Consider the following 16,386-nt stretch of genomic DNA (forward strand, 5'->3'; position numbering starts at 1 on the left):
CATCCTGAGATCTGCATTACATAACCAAGTATGGCCCTATAACACTCTTGGGAGAAGGCACATTTTCAGAGAAGCAGACTTTGAATTTCAGAACAGTTGGCCGTTTTTCTCCCCAGCTCCCTTCACTGCCTTCTCCGTCTCCCTTCCAAGGCCCTTGTGTTCTGTGTGTGACAGAGCCCTCGACCTGCGTGTCAACACCAGAGTAAAGCGGACAGGGAAACATGCCCAGATGCACCTGAAACATGGTGGGTGCCACTCACAAGGCCAGCCTGCAGGACACACACCTACCCAGCTCTTGGCTCTGAAGACCCTGGCTTACTGGGGTAGAGTCACTGGAGAAAGCAGATTCACCACTGGAGCATCCCCAGACACAAGTATTTTGGTAGGAGACTGGCTTTTCTGTTCTCCACACTTGCAGGATCCTCTCAGAGAATCCTGTAGTCCTGTTTCTTGACCTCTTTCCAGAACAGAGAGCTCCAGAAATGACCCCTCACCTGTCCGCAGACGTGGGGTGCCCTTGCCTTTCCTCTCCATGGTGCTTGCGCTCTCTGCACTTGTCCTCATTTAGGACAGATGAGGTCCTTCCATGGAGCCAGAGAAGCTGAGTAGCATTGCCTTCATGGGGCTCTGTGTCTGAAGGCACGTTCTGACCCCTTGCCAGAGAGCAAGTGTGTGACAAAAGCTGACGTGATGAGGGCTCAGGTCCCCAGTGGCCTGCACTTCACTTCCTATTGGGATGCTACCTTCTGCTCTGTGTTCTTTACCACAATGTTCTCAGGGTTCCCTCCTTTCTCTCATGAAAGGTCCTTACCTTCATTCATGCCCCCACCTCCCAATCCCCTGCTCTCCTGTGACAGCCCTCCTGACCATGCCCACATCTGTATGCAACTCCTCCTTTTGTCTCTGATTACCACCCCCTCCCCCACCCCCAGATTCCCTACATTGACTCACCTGTGCTCCTGTGCTTTCTCGTCTTCCTACCCCGACACAGCAGAGCCCCGCCTGCCCTTCCCACCAGCTCCTTCTTTGCTCACCTTATTCTGTTGAAGCCCCCCCACTGGGGTCCCACACTAGGCCAACTGAGGGGGTCCCACACTAGGCCAACTGAAATAGTAAATGGGAATGCCAGCGACTGGGTCCCTCAAGCTAGACACTCCAGTGCCATCAAAATCCCTTCAAAGGAGCACAGCAACCCAGACTTAAGAGGTGCCAGGGCAGCATGTGGCTAAGTCTGGTCACATTCTCTCAGAGCACTATAGAACTTAATATACTTTTGTCAGTTTTCTTTTTTTTTTTTGGCATGGTTACAAAGAATTATGTAATCGTTTGTGGGTTTGCTCTTTAAATCAGGAGCAAAAGTATGATGCTATTTTGGTGTAGCATTTTAAATAAACTGAAATTTTAGCTTTGAATCACAATGAGACAGGAGACACACTGAAACCATAACAGAAACACTTCCAAAGACAGAACCAGAGAGGATGAAAAGCCAAATACGTGGGTTCTGAAAATAAGACCTGAGTGTCACGTTCACAGGTGTCAGCACCAGGGCATGGCAGTTGGCATGTCCTACCTCGTACCATGCTCAGATGGGGCTGGAAGATGACTGCCCTGCCATGTCAGGAGTTAAGTGAACATGACACACAGCCAGCCTGCTCTCTGCAATGGATGGAATCCTCCCGATAATCCAGAGTCCCTCAGGATGTCCAGGCTTTCTCACTTGGAGGGTTCACTCTACATTCATGTGGATGCACGTGGCCCTGCTGGCTCACTTCCAGGCTGCCGTCCATCTGAACTCAAGGTCGTTTCCATAAGGACGGTTGCTAGGCCCAGGATGCCCTGCCCTGGCCTGTCCATCCACGGTCAACGAGTTGTAAGAGCAGCGCTGAACTCTGCATTCTTTCTGGGAGAGAACCTTGTTAAATCGGGATTCTCTCCAGCCTGGCTCACTGTGCCACCTCCCCTCTTGGAGCTTACCGGCTTCTCTGTTCCTGACACATTTCTCATGTCGTCAAGTCTTTTATAAAAATAGAGTCAACACAGCAAGCACTGCCTACCACCCTGCCTTTCTGCTGGCCTGACTCCACCCATCAGGAGCCCTTCCAGAGGAGTTGGTCCTGGAGCTGGAGCAGTGTCTGTGCTTCCAGCCACGTGGGCCACTCCCCAGGCCCTGGGCACTCAACCGGGAGCTCATCCTAGCAATACGTTCAGTGCACAACCGAAGTTGGCCATGGTTTTCATAGCACGCTCCTCACGAAGCCAGATAAGTCTACGTGCTGTCCCCACCGCGCAAGCAGAGCTGGAGCTGGGCAGGCTGAGTGACCTGCACAAGGTTGGAAGTCACCAAAAGTGGCGTCCAGCCCTCATGCCCAGAAGAATGCTCTCAGAATTGGTGCATCACAACCCACATGGTGCTTCCAAAGGACTACTCTTCCAAGGCTTGGCATGGGGTCCTCACGCTGCTCATTAGTAGCTTTAAAATACTTGCTTGAAAACACATGATGGCCCCCTGCAAACCTGCGTCAGCTCAGCTACGCCCACTGTGCGTCACACAGCTGTGTGGCTCATGCGTTGTATCTGGGGCTAGATGAGTACAGAGCACGTCGTACGCATTATGACATACAAGCGTTTTAACCTGTAGCTAAAACTGTGTGGCTCATGCGTTGTATCTGGGGCTGGATGAGTACAGAGCACGTCGTAGGCATTATGACATACAAGCGTTTTAACCTGTAGCTAAAAGTCAGGACACCTTCTTACACCCCTGCAACCCCGCGTCACAAGGAGGTTAAGTGTAAACATCGACACCTACTACCAGATCGGCATACTTGAGCCCATCGCAGCAGGCAGGGTGACTTACATGGCAGAATTGTCTTCTCTGCCAGAGCTGGGGCCTGAATGTCCTAGGCAGTGGGGCTGGGTCCTTCTGAGTCACTCCTTGGTTCATAGTGTTCACTCTACATGTCACCTCCGATTCAGGGACATTCAGCTGGAGCAGGCCCAACTTCATAGCCTTATGATAACTTAAGCACCTCTATAGAGGCCCTGTATCTAAACACAGTTATAGCCTAAGGTTTGGAGCATCAAGACTTCAACATAGGGACCTTGGAGACATGACCCAGCCCCCACCCAGCGTCTTCTCATCACATCTGTACAACAGACGTTCGTCCTAACCAGGACACTGTTATGGCTCACAACTGTGTTTTGGTTTCATATCTCTTTAATCTTTAATTTTAAAACACCCCTCTGTTCTCCCTGATTTGGTCCTAATAAAGCAATTCTCCTAGCAACCACCTGCCTTCTCCAGGTGGTCACGAGGCACCCACACAGGAACCCACTTGGGAGCCTTGCATACCCCAGGAAGCTCACCACCTCCCCTAGGACCCCACAGCTAGAGAAGCAAACCTTGGCCAGTGCATGTTCACAAAGCTACAGAGACCAGTGTGCTCCAGGGCCTTAGTACAAGGTTTGCAAAGCTTCCATGGCCTCTCCCACCCCTTGCTTCCTGCCTTCTTCACCGTTGCACCCTTTCTTACTGGTTACATAGCTCTTACACCTGTTGGCACAGTGTGGCCTTTCCTCAGCATCCATGCTGACTGCACTTGGGGACCCATGACAGGCAGCAGAAAGACTGCACTGGGTTTGAAGTCTGGGTTGCTGCGTCACCAGGACTTGCCCCCTGTCATCTGGCCCAGCAGCCAGAAGAACAGCACCCCACCCAAGATGCCACGTGACAAGGGCAAACGGCCTGCAGGGAGAGGCACTCACATCCCACAGGTGTCAGGGAGGCTACCCTGGACTTTCTGGTCACCTCGTGTGATCACAAGAGCTCAACATAGAAGGAAGACAGACAAGGAGGGCAGATTTGGAGGTGAGGATAGCATGGGAGGTTGAGAGAGGTTGTGGACCCCCAGAGTGGTGGTTTTGGCCTTCTGGTCTGTAGATGGAGAGCTGTTAACTTTATCATTTAAAGCTCTGGGATGTGGTTGTCAGGTTTGCACATGGAGGACGAACCAGCCAGGCAGCACCCAGACCTGCCCCCACAGCAGGATTTCACCCTGGGTCCTCCTCGTAGGCAGCTCTGCTATCACAAGCAAAAAAAAAAAAAAAATCACATGAATACATCTATGAAAAACTTCCTGCTGATCTTTGGATGGGAAAAGAGGAAAAGAAAAGTGTGGTCACTTCCTGGCCCAGGAAGCAGCCTCTCCTGTCCCCAACCACACAGAGCCTGGGTCTCTCCCTTATACTTTTCTGTCTGATGGCGCTAAATCCTGTGGGAAGTTCTGGGCTGGGTCTCCTACCTTGTGAGGGACACGCAACTCCTCCTCAGCAGCAAACGGCCCCACGCCACTCTGTCCCCATGCCCACAAGAACCAACCTTCTGGGCTAGAGCAGGGATCGTTGCTGCTTGTTGGGATCCGTGTTGACATCGCCACCGTGGTCTCGCACCAGTGCCACAGAACCGCAAGTCCCACAGCGCAGGGCTCGCCTGCTGTGGGCCGTGCAGCCCTTCACTGCAACCGTGACCTCTGCTCTGGCTGTGGGCTCACCTGAAGCCAAATGCCATCCTACCTCCTCGCCGAGACTGCCCTCGGGGTGCCTGTCCCATTGCTCCTCTTCCAGGAAGTAGAGGTAGCTCATCTTCAAGGTTGACTCAGACAGCCCTCCACACATGCCCACTGCAGACCAAACCACTAAGTGGGACTTTCCTGCTGCACTTTCTTCCCATCCTTTTCCAGAAACATCTTGTTGGCATCAGCTGGGGGAGGGTCTTGTTCTCAGACAGTTCTCCAAGGGTCAGAGGTCATATCTTTGGGTCCCCTCCAAACATCAGGACATAAATCAAAATGGCCTCTCTGCTCTCCTGTCCCCAGATAAGCCTTAATGTCCTCCTTAATGTACACCACATGGGCCAGGATTGCTTTCTGGTAACATCACCAAATGTAAAAGTCGGTAATTTTTTTTTAAGGTGTGAGCTTCAAGCTTAACTCCTAGATCAGTGCCTATCACCAGCTGTGGCCCTTGCTTTCCTGTGTTTCAGCCATCATGTGTCCCCAGACCCTTCGTACAAAGCACGTGGACAGAGGGTGTGGCTGTAGGACCGCCCAAGAAGCACAGGCCTGCTGAGCTGGTATCTGCAAGGTTGTACAGGACAGTTTAGTGCTTGTAAAGCAAAATTTAGGTGTTCAAACCTGCCAGGTGTTGGGTATTTTCCTGCACCGGGCACGTGGCACAGACCCAAGGTGTGCTCCTGACAGCGGCACCTGTTTCACACTTCTGGTGGCATAAGTCCTCTCGATACCCTCTCTGTGCCAACTGCCAGCAGACGTCCCCTGTGCGTGTCAGGACAAAGAGCCCTGTGGCCACCTCAGGTGAGAGGTGCAGAACATAACGCCTGTAAGGACGTGGGCGGCACATCTGAGAGGGGCAGCCACAGAAAGCAAGGTCAGAGCCAAGGGTGGGGTGACTGAAGGTTCAGTCAGCCACAGGAAGCAAGGTCAGAGCCAAGGGTGGGGTGACTGAAGGCTCAGTCAGCCACCGGAAGCAAGGCCAGAGCTGAGCGGTCCCACGCATGGTCCCAGGAAGCAGGAATGAAGCTTACACAGCAGAAATTGAAGAGTCTCAAGGTCAAGACATCAGCAGTGCTTGTTTTTCCTGATGCCATCTCTCATTGCCTGTCAAGGAGTATCTTTATGTACATATACCCTTCTCCCTGCCACATGCCTGTATATAAATTTCCCCCCAAATAGACCACTGGTCCAGTTGGATGAGGGCCCCTAGTGATGACCCCATCATAACTTGGTAGATCCTGTTCCCAAGTAAGCTCACATGTGGGATGTTAGGATGGCAGCGTGTTCTTTGAGGAGGGCACATTTCAGCTCTTGGCTGAACCAGAATGTTCCAGGAAAGTTTTGTGGCTATGTGGACATTATCCAGATACAGTAGCCTGGACACCTCTGGAGTTGCCCCCAAACCTGTGCTCTGCTCAGGAACATTCAAATCTACCTGAAGAGTTCCACTTCCACACTGACACAGATATCCATGTTGGTGTGCACATAAAATCAGTCAGACGTGGCGACCCCACAGTGCTCTCTGCTTACACCATCACTCACTCACCAGCAAGTTGGTGTTCTAGATATCTACTTTTTGAAAAATCTAAAGAATGCTGGTGAGACAAGCTAGGAAATGAGATATATAACCAGTCCTCATAACCACAGCATTACAGGCCACCGAACCACTGAGGGGCCTCTGTGGTGTGTGTGGTGCAGGGAAGCCAAAGCCAGGCCCTTTTAGTCTGTTCAAAGACTCACCAGTAGACACCAGCACAGCCCAAGTCTCACTGTGGGATGTGGGAGGATTTTCTGAAAATGGTACCTGTGCTAACTAACCCTAAGTATCACCTTTACTAGAATTAGAATCCCATAGAAACACATTTCTGGGTGTGTCTGTGTGGATGTTTCCAAAAAGGTGTAACTAAAGAGGGAAGAGTCTTCCCAAATGTGGTTGGCACCATTCCATAGTTTGGAGTCCTCAAGTAAGTGAAGAGGAGAAAGCAAGCTTAACACCGGTAGTCATCTCTGTTTCCTGACTGTGGGAGCAATGCAACTCAAACTGTGAGTGGGAATAAACTCTGTCTTCTGAAGTTGCTTTGTCGGGTATTTAGTTACAGCAACAAGAAAAGTAACGGACACAGCACCCCAACCTATCCCTAGTTGCTCAAATGCAACCTTACATCTTGGCCCTGCCCAGGGCTCTGGCTTTTTTCTCCAGTGTTGATGATCTTCAGTTTATGCTAAGTGTTTCCCAGAGCAGAATGGCAGGCCAAGTCTCTGCTAGCTGACCTTCCACAAAAGAAAATCATGTGGAGGAAGAGTGAGTTTACCTCCTCAGGGCAGGTAGATCTCATGATTAGACTTACTCATCTTCGTATTCCTGGATCCGCGAAGAAATGTCCTTCTGGCGTCTCAAGAGTCTCAGAGAAAATACGGCAATGTCTTCCTTCACTGAATTGCAACAAGAGAACATGGGACTAACATTCGCAGCTGGTGTTCTAAGGGCAGTGGATAGTATCAGGCTGCATAGTTTCAGTATATCACACCATTGGTGGACCTAGTACATTAGAGAAGGAATCCTTAGTCATGGAGACCATTTCACTGGACTGAGCAAAATTGAAAAATGCATAACCTGGGGGATGAGAAACACCAAGTGACGGACAACTCGGAGGGATGTTTGTACTGGTGAGAATGAGATGACAGACCATGCATATCAGCTTGACTAGAGCCTGTGAGCAGCAGTAGCAGAGGTAATAAGGAGCCGCCTTCCTGAGAGATCCCTGCTAGCAGATGACATTCCAGTCAAAATGGCTGCTATCCATCTTTCAAGCATACCAAGATTCTAGATGCTGCCTCCATTAATTATGAAGCTTCAGAGCCCTGCCAAGTCCTCCTGCATGGTCATCCTCCTGGGCTCTTTGCCCCAGTAATAATCAAGAAGGGATTTTGGAAGTTTGTTTCTTCTGCTGGTGCTTGTGAAAGTCATTTTGTATTTACTGATGGGGCGGTGTGTATAAACACACTTTGTAAATTCAGTAGACCTTCCTTCCATCTGACATGCATCCATCTGTTAGCTTAAACTTATTCCTGAACTCCTTGCTGTGTTCCAATTATAGATTCCATTTTTCACAACAATCCTGTAATTCATTCGGAATCTACATTTTGAAAGATAATGCTGGTACTTTTAAAAGTTGAGGGTGTGTCCATATACCCCTTGCTGGAGGACATCAGGTCCTGGACTCAGACACTGCTCTGCTGCTGACTATGGCCAAGGACATCCGGGCCTTGGTATCTTCAACCTACACAAGGAAAATAGCCCCATTTACTCTGTAGTGCAAGGCTTCTCTTGATCCAAGATGTGAAAATATGGAATTATGGTGAAATTAGGAGTATTCCTAAACAAGGCACTAATGCAGATTACTTTGGAGTCAGAACAGGAAGGTGTCATTTCACAGGAAAAATCTGTCAAGTCTATGAGGGTTTTGTTATCATTGTTCATACTTTTGCTAAAAGTGGCTGGGATGGCAACATCCACTGTCATAAGCACCTACATGGAATTTTTGCAACCCTCATGAACATGCACACATATGTATATAAACATTCATAGTGTGGGATATGTGACCTTGTGTCCTATCTATGAGCAATCTTCACCCAACCTTGTCTCTATTAAAAAAGCTCCAGCCAACACTTTAAGATGGGATTTCAGACTCCAGTCTCCCAACTGGCCTCATTTTCTAAGTTCAACCCAATATAAAACTTTCCACTTCCCTCATCCCTAGAACTTTTTAAAAAATGGGAGGAAATGTACCTCAGTTGGTAGGATGTTCACCTAACAAGCATGAAGCCCTGGGTTTGATGCCAGTACTGCACAAATTTAGTGGGTTAGTATGTACCCATAATCTCAGCACGGGAGCAATGGAGACAGGAGGATCAAAGTTCAGGGTCACCCTCAGCTACATAGTGAGTTAGAAATAAGCCTAGGATACATGAGGCATGTCTCAAAATAAATAAAGTACAATCCCAAGAGAAATTAAAGAAACACAAATAAAAGCCAAGTCCCCACTTCCTGGCTGCTGCCACAGGCCACTGTGGTGACTAGAAGCCTTCCTCTGGGGAAGCTGCCGGCTTCTCATGAAGACTCATCCACAAGCCCACCAGCTAAAACCAGCTCCAGAGCACAGGCGTCTCTTCTTCACAAAAAAAGCTGTGGATGCTGTATGTTCCCCCACAGAGGAATTCCCTGAGGTAGGGTGGCAATTGAGACGGGCACCACCATTTGAGCTGGCTGCTGGAAGAGAAAGGAGGCTTTCACAAAACCCCACACAGGCCTCCCATTGGCACCTTCCACCCTCCCCTGTGACTTCCACTGAGGAAGTTTCTGGACTGGAGGCAGGTTATTCTAGAAACAACGTCAGAACCAGTCCCATATCTATGAAATTGCCCATTGACACATTACAGCACCATTAATCCAGTGCAGGGCTGGTTTCCTCAGTAGTCAAATTCCTTCTGCCCAGGGCACATTTTTACATCAACAAGTTGACATATTTCTCCTCTATTTCCTCTTTATCTGCATTTTCTTTGGATCTCACTCTCCTTTTGAAAGGAAGTTCCAGTAATCTCAGGGATTTAACCATTTAACAATGACAGATCTTACACTTTGGATGATGGCCTTTTGAGTTAATATTCATACTTATGTTTATTTGCTGCATGTTGACAGAAATGTCTGTTATTTAAAGGCCAGTGTTCTGCGAAGTGTTGCAGTGGAGATAAGCTTGGCATTTGAACTCCACAGGAAAAGGGTATCTGAATTCTGCCAAGTGAGACCTTGGTGCCTCTTCTCTGGGCAGCCTCTTATGCTAAAGGCTCATACATACCCAGAGCAAGAAAAAGAGAGATCGACACTGCAAGGACCATGCAGGGTGGGCAGGGCAGGAAGGGGTGCCCAGAGGCACCCGGCACCTGCGTGGACATCCCCATTAATGTCTAAACAGCAGTTTGCTCTCATCAGCCAGAGCGTCATGCTTTAACCTCTGGTCTCCGGCTTGCTTGCAGATGACCACTCCAGGGTCCTTCTGAAATCTGAGAATAGCTATGACCGCTCGGACTACATCAATGCCAGCCCCATCGTAAGTACTTGGCATCTGGGGAGGGCGGGCATTCAGGGCTGTTTGGTAGAGAATATGCCACAGAGTATGGAAGGTTCTAGGTTCCTTGAACTGGGCTATCGACTGATGAAAAGGCTCCACCTCTGTCCCAGGCTCTCTGTCCCTTCGCCAAGGCACTGCGTAGTCCTGGGTGCAGCCCATCCCTAGTAGCAGTTTATGCTCAGAGATGCTCCTCTTCCCTAGAGCTACTTATTTCCAATTTACTCAGGGAATGGAAGACCAGATCCCAGCCCATCTCTTTGTAGCAATACATGTCCCTGAGGCAGGCGAGAACCATGGGTTCATCTTCCTGTTTTCCTGGTGGCCGGGATCCTTGTTTTCGTAGTGTGTGGAGTGTGGGTGTGGGTGACTGCGCCACCCCGGACTGGTGTGTTGGAGGAGTGGTGAAACAGAAGGGTTGCATGGCTGGGGACAGTGATGTGGCAAGACTCATGCCTGGCTTCATGGCTCCTCCCTGGCCCTGAAGATGCCCTGCTCCCTGGTGACTCTGCAGCTGGAGTGTGCTTCATCTCAAGCCTAGGGGGAAGGGCAGCTAAAAAGGAAAAGTCAAAATTCTGAGGCACCTGAGGGCTGGCAAAGGAGAGGGAAAGAACTAGCAGTGGAGGGCCAGAAAGTTTCCATGGTGGCCCTGATGGCTTCCACGGTGGAGCTGGGACAACTTGGCAGGAAGAGAGAGAGAAGCAGCTGGCCAAGATCAGGGCCATGGCTCAGGGCACTCCACACTCTGGGGAAGAGGGGTCTTGATGTTGCCGTGTTTCCTCTCTCAGCATGTTTTTTGCATGTGTGTGTGTGGTGTGCATGTGTGTAAACATGTTTGCATGTGTGTATGCATACATGTGTGCACGTGCACGTAGAGACCAAAAGCTGATGTCAGATATCTCCCTTAATCTCTATCTGCCTTGTTTTCTGAGATGGTCTCTCACCGAATCCATAGGTCACAATTTAGCTAAACCAGCTACCAGCAAGCCTTGGGATCCTAGCGTCTCTACCTCCCCAGTGCTAGGATTGCAGGTGCACGCTGTTGCACCCAGCTTTTATATGGGTGCTGGGCAGAACTCACGCTTGGGCAGCATGTGCGCTACCCATGGAGCCCTCTCTCCAGCCCCTCTCAGCAGTGTTAGTCTCAGGAAAGCATCGGGAATCTTACCAAAATTTTACATTTGCATCCACCGAACAAAGCCTGCAGTATGCAGCATGTTCGGGTGAGGGCCCTACGATGGTCAGAACTGAGAGGACACGGGTCACCTATAGGTCACAATCTGGATCACCATGTCCTACACCTCTCTCCTCCATAGTAGGACGTCATCAATGAGAACATGTCCAACCTACTATGTGGAGACCGCTTGAGACACAACCAGCGCTCCCACCAGATGACGCTATTATGAAAGACTCAAGTGTGCGTGGCCGGTCACGCTGCGGATACCTCCCAGCCCACACAGTGAAGAGTGATGAGCCAAGAGGCGGTCGGGGGCCCTTCATCTTCCTCACCGGAGCCCCAGTTGTTAGGTTATATGTGCGTCTGTGAGAAGTGGCTTCTTGAAGTCAGCAGACATGGACTTCACAGGTAGCACACGTGTTTCAGTAGTGCCTTTGGAGACATCCAACTAGTCTAAGTAGGACTGATTCAAAACTCAAACCTCAGGCTCACAGACTAACTCATTCATGAGCAAGGATCAATGCCTGGTTTGAGTGCCCAGACGCCATCCCTAGATCATGGGCAATAGTGACAGCTACTCAAAACCATCTGAAACCATTTCCTTCCTGTCCTAGTTTATTTTTTTCCAGAAAGAGCCAGATGAGATGGGCAGAATGGGAGTAGCAGTCATTTTCAAGACTGACAGTCAAGCGCACACACCCTGGCTTACCCAGCTCTTCCACAAGGTGGTTTCTGACTAGCGGTCAGACAGGAGCTCCAGGCTGAGGCTGCATCTCAGCATAACCACATGAGTGTGACAGCTGCACCATCCACAGGCCTGGCAGCAGCTTCCACACTCACCCCTCACCATGCCAAAGGTATCAGAAGAGAGGGATCCCAGCACTCTCGCCATTCTGCCTCCCACAAGTGCAAGCTCAGAGTCACTGCCCGGGCTCTGCTGGCCAGGGGTTCAAGTCAGAAGGGACCCCAGGAGTAGTAATTTCGCAGTACTTCTTTTTCACCTACAATTCCTTTTTTTCTTCAAGATTTTATTTGTAAAAATGAGCTAGCAAAAAAACAACAGTGCCTCTTCTCCTTGGTAGCTGAAGGCAGAGCGATGATGACCTTGGTGGCGCAGCTGAGTGAGTGGCCTACAATCAGCCCAGACGACTCTGGCTGTGCTGCATAAAACCGCGACAATTACATCTGTCATGTTTGTACTTAGTCCTCATTACATTTCAGGGAAGTCACCCAGTAATAAATAATGTGCAGTCTTTGCTTTTAAATCAGGGTCATGAGAGCAAATGGGGATTCTGCCTTCCCACATAGCATTTCTGAGAGAGAACCCAGCAGCTCCCTCCAAGTCCTGGGCTGGCCTGTTCTGAGGCTGCCAGGCTGAGGGGGGCCGCCCACCCGGCTGTGGCACAGACGCTGCGCCTGAGTGCGTGTGACCTGGACTGAGCCTGAGATTTCCAATACCAAAAGTCCCTTCATTACGATGTTGATTGCGGGAGAAAAATTAACTTTCACTTGAGTGCATTTAACTCATTTAAGTTGGGACAGAGTAGCTCCTAAGAAAAGGATGACAGATGTCCCAAGAGTCGAGAAATTGGCTGAGTGTGGGAGCCAAATGATGATTCTCAGAAAGTATTTACAGCCAAATGTCTGTGTATATGATGCTGGTCTACATCAGAATTTTAACTTAAATAGATCTCTGTTCGTAAGAATAAGTAGGAAAATGACTCAAGTTCACAAGCCACTCTCTTTTTTTCTCTGATTCACTTCAAAGCTACAGGAAATGCCCACATGAAGTCTTGGCATCAGGCCTGATGTTTATTTTCAACAGGAATTCTGTAGAACTTACCTTATATGTCAGGAAGATAGGTGCAGGGGACACGGGAATGTGTACAAGACCTCTGCACCCTCCCCAAAGCTGACTTGAGACATTTGGGGCATAGCTTGGGCTGATCTAAACCAGACATGTCCTGGCTACCTCCCCCAAGAAACCCTCACTCACTCCTCCTCCTTCTACCTTGCAGGCTCTGTGGGGTCTTGGACAGCTGAATACTCTTAATTTTTTGCACGCACATGTGGGAGAGGAGAATAGTGTGTGTGTGTGTGTGTGTGTGTGTGTGTGTGTGTGTGTGTGTGTGCTGATGTGCAGAGGCCAGAAGAGAGAATGCCCTTCTCTTTTCACTTGTCTGCTTCTTTCCTTGAAACGGAGTCATTCATCCAACCCAGAGCTGCTGTTTTGGTTGGGTTCTTCCCACACACTTGTCAAGAAATTTCCCCCAAAATTTTCCAGTCTCTACCCCATGCAAGACTGGGGTTATAGACATGTGTGGCTATTCCCAGCTATGTGGGTGCTGGGGAATTAAACTCAGGAGGTCTCAGACCCAGTGCTGTTAACTACTGAGCCATATTCCCAGACCCAAATATTCTAATTTAAAGGCAGTTTTGTTAGAGAAACCATTACTGGAGACTTTAAGATTTCCAAAGAAAAAGTCAGTCACACATGGTGCACTGGCTTAATCTTACAGCATGCATTTAGAAATACATAGACAGAATGGAATTTCAAAGGGGAAAGTGTCGGGGAGAGGGAGGGAATTACCATGGGATTTTTTTTTTATAATCATGGAAAAAGTTAATAAAAATTTAAAAATTAAAAAAAAGATATCAGAAACAAAGAGGAGGAAAAGATCATGACATCAAAATAAAAGAGAGACTGATTGAGATGGGGAGGGGATATGATGGAGAATGGAATTTCAAAGGGGAAAGGGGGGGAGGGAGGGTATTACCATGGGATATATTTTTTTATAATCATGGAAAACGTTAATAAAAATTGAGAAAAAAAAAGGGGGGGCTGGAGAGATGGCTTAGCAGTTAAGGCATTTGCCTGTGAAGACCAAGGACCCAGGTTCGATACTCCAGGACCACATAAGCCAGATGCACAAGGGGCACATGCATCTGGAGTTCGTTTGCAGTGGCTACAGGCCCTGGTGTGCCCATTCTGTCTCTCTTCTCTTCTCCTCTTCCTCTCTCTCTCCCTCTCTCTCTCTCTCTCTCTCTCTCTCTCTCTCTCTTTCTGTTTGCAAATAAATAAATAAAAATTAAAAATAAAATAAAATAGAAAACTGAAAAAAAAAGAAAAGAAATACATAGACAGAACCTCACCTCATGTGTGATCTCATCCTGAGAATCATCCCAGCAAGAGATGGATTCAGAGGATGGAGAGATAGCTTAGTGGTTAAGGCACTTGCCTGCAAAGCCTGAGGACTTACGTTTGACTCTCCAGATCACATGTAAGCCAGATGCACAAGGTGACACCAGCGCACAGGTCACACATGTGCATAAGATGGCACACACATCTAGAGTTTGGTTGCAGTGGCTGGAGGCCTTGGCATGCTAATACATTCTCTCTCCCTCCCTCCCCCCTCCCTCCCTCCCCCCCCCCCGTCATAAAAAGAGATGGATTCAGACAAATGGTTTGCCTTTTTCCTAAATTGTATAAGCCAAACTCTTCTACTCAGTGCACTTGGTCCTGGAGCCTTCTGACGTGATGCTTATGAAGTCACTTTAATGAGTCACCTTGGATCATCTGTGCTGCTGCCCCCTCCAAGCGGGTTCGGTCCCCCACAAAGGCCCACTAGGGAGACAGCCCTGGATGAGGCCTCCAGCGACCTGCTGGCGCTCGAGCCCATCAGCACAGCTGCATGCGGAAGGGGCTCCCACCACAGTGGTGTGCTTCCAGGAGGAGGCCTCACACGGGAAACAGAAGGGTGTCCTCGAAGCCTCCCACCCAAGAGTTCGGTGTTCCCACCGACACACCTGCCGCACTCAGCATTCCTGCGAGGACACATGTGAGTGCGCGTGTGCGCGTGTGGAATCCCATAGCTAAAGGCCCCGTGGAGGCCGTAGGGTCCAGCGTTCCTATTGGCCCCATTCTGCAGGTCCTGAGACTGAGGCCAAAAGCTTGTGTGTGGGATCACATTCTTCAGGTGAAAGGCAGATTTTAGAGATATGGAAAGTAGTTGGAAGGAAAATGGGGAGATGAAGCACAAAGGATTCTGGAGTGTGTGCTGTACTCCCAAAACTCAGTAACTCCCAAAACGACAGACTCATTCCTCTGTGGCAGGCTGTCAGTTGTCATTATCAGGAAAGTCATGTTCACAGAAATTCAGCTTCTCCAAACTCACTCACCCTACCTTGGACACTTGAAATGTGAGAAAACATCTGTTCATCTAAATTATTTGCCTCACTTTCACTCAGAGACTCACAGAGCATTCATGACCTCATAGTAGCTGACACTGCCTGCATGTGACCTTTATGATAGGAGGGACATGAGGAGATCAGAACAGAAGAAAGACGAGTTGGAAAGAAGAAGTGCTCACTGGAGGGTGGGCTTGGGAGAGGGACGTGGGTGGTGGAAGGGAGTTATCATGGTTTATTGTCTGTACTTACAGAAATTGTCAATAAAAAGGTTTCAAAAAAGACTGCACAAAAGCAGGGTGGGTGTTCTATGGCCCCCCATTGGTTTACATAAGGTGCTTCTGACCGGTCTTCTTCAGAGAAGGCAGGAACTCAGGTCACCAAGGTTGCCCTTGGAGTGAGTGTCGAGGGTGCCATTCCTCCTTGCTATCCTCCCATGAACCACCCTTCCCCACATCCCTGGATTTCTTTGTTTCTGTTATGTTATGTTTGATAGGTTTAGAGAATATTTTAAAATCAGCAATTAAAACATCACAAAGGTGAGCACATTCGCCCTTCTGAAACACGGTCCGCATTTTTTCCACCCCTACTTCTCATCTGGAAAGCAGCTAAATTGATAGCTTGAACATGCTGCAGTTTTTAACTATGCTGAGGTCTGAGTAGGTTTGGGTAAAAATGTCACATGTGAGAAGGGGTGGGGTGTACCTTCTGCTTAGCTACTTGTAGGAGAGACGGGGTCTCTGTAAATAGCTGTCACCCCAGCAAATGCATATTTTAAAAAGTCAAAACTCCTCATTTCTGCCATGTTTTTCTACTGAAACATCTTAATTGGTGCTTTCAGTGAAAGTAACATAATTTTACCTGTATTGTGTGTGTTGTGATGAATTTCAAAATGAGGTCCAGTTTTAATTACAAATCACCACATTACATGAACAGAAAGCCTTTTCCTTGCCCCCCACCCCTAGCTAGCATCATCGGTAGCTCTGCCGCAGTAACCTGCTCTGCTCCCTTGTGCCTGCCCCTCTTTTCTGGCACACATAATTACAAGGCACCTTTTTGTGCTGATAGGCGTCATCCCCGTGAGTGCTTGGGAGCTGTGCACAGGCTTACAGGCCTCCACCAGCTCCTCTTTAAACCCCCTGCAGAACAGAGGCTTCAAGGGGACCCTGGGCTGTTCCACACACCCCCGTCCTCACAGGTTGCTCAGCGTTGCAAATGTGTTGAGAATGTGTTATTGACAAGTTATCTAGAAGCATGGAGTATCTCGTGTCTCTTTTGGGGAGTGCTGAAATTTGAACTCAAGGCCATGCGCATGCTAAGCAAGAGT

The 16,386-nt window shown here is 49.0% G+C and overlaps 1 protein-coding gene across 1 annotated transcript in view; it reads left to right on the forward strand.

Annotated features, from left to right (window-relative positions):
- The window catches only part of Ptprn2 (protein tyrosine phosphatase receptor type N2), a gene marked incomplete at its 5' end in the record, with an annotated part of 831,187 nt that overhangs the window by 765,498 nt on the left and 49,303 nt on the right, over positions 1 to 16,386 (forward strand). The window contains one exon of the mRNA XM_045160998.1: positions 9,603 to 9,676. Within this exon, the coding sequence (XP_045016933.1) occupies positions 9,603 to 9,676 (74 nt within the window). The remainder of the gene's footprint in view (positions 1 to 9,602; positions 9,677 to 16,386) is intronic.

Source organism: Jaculus jaculus, chromosome 10, assembly GCF_020740685.1.
Source record: "Jaculus jaculus isolate mJacJac1 chromosome 10, mJacJac1.mat.Y.cur, whole genome shotgun sequence".
In the NCBI taxonomy this organism is placed as follows: domain Eukaryota; kingdom Metazoa; phylum Chordata; class Mammalia; order Rodentia; family Dipodidae; genus Jaculus; species Jaculus jaculus.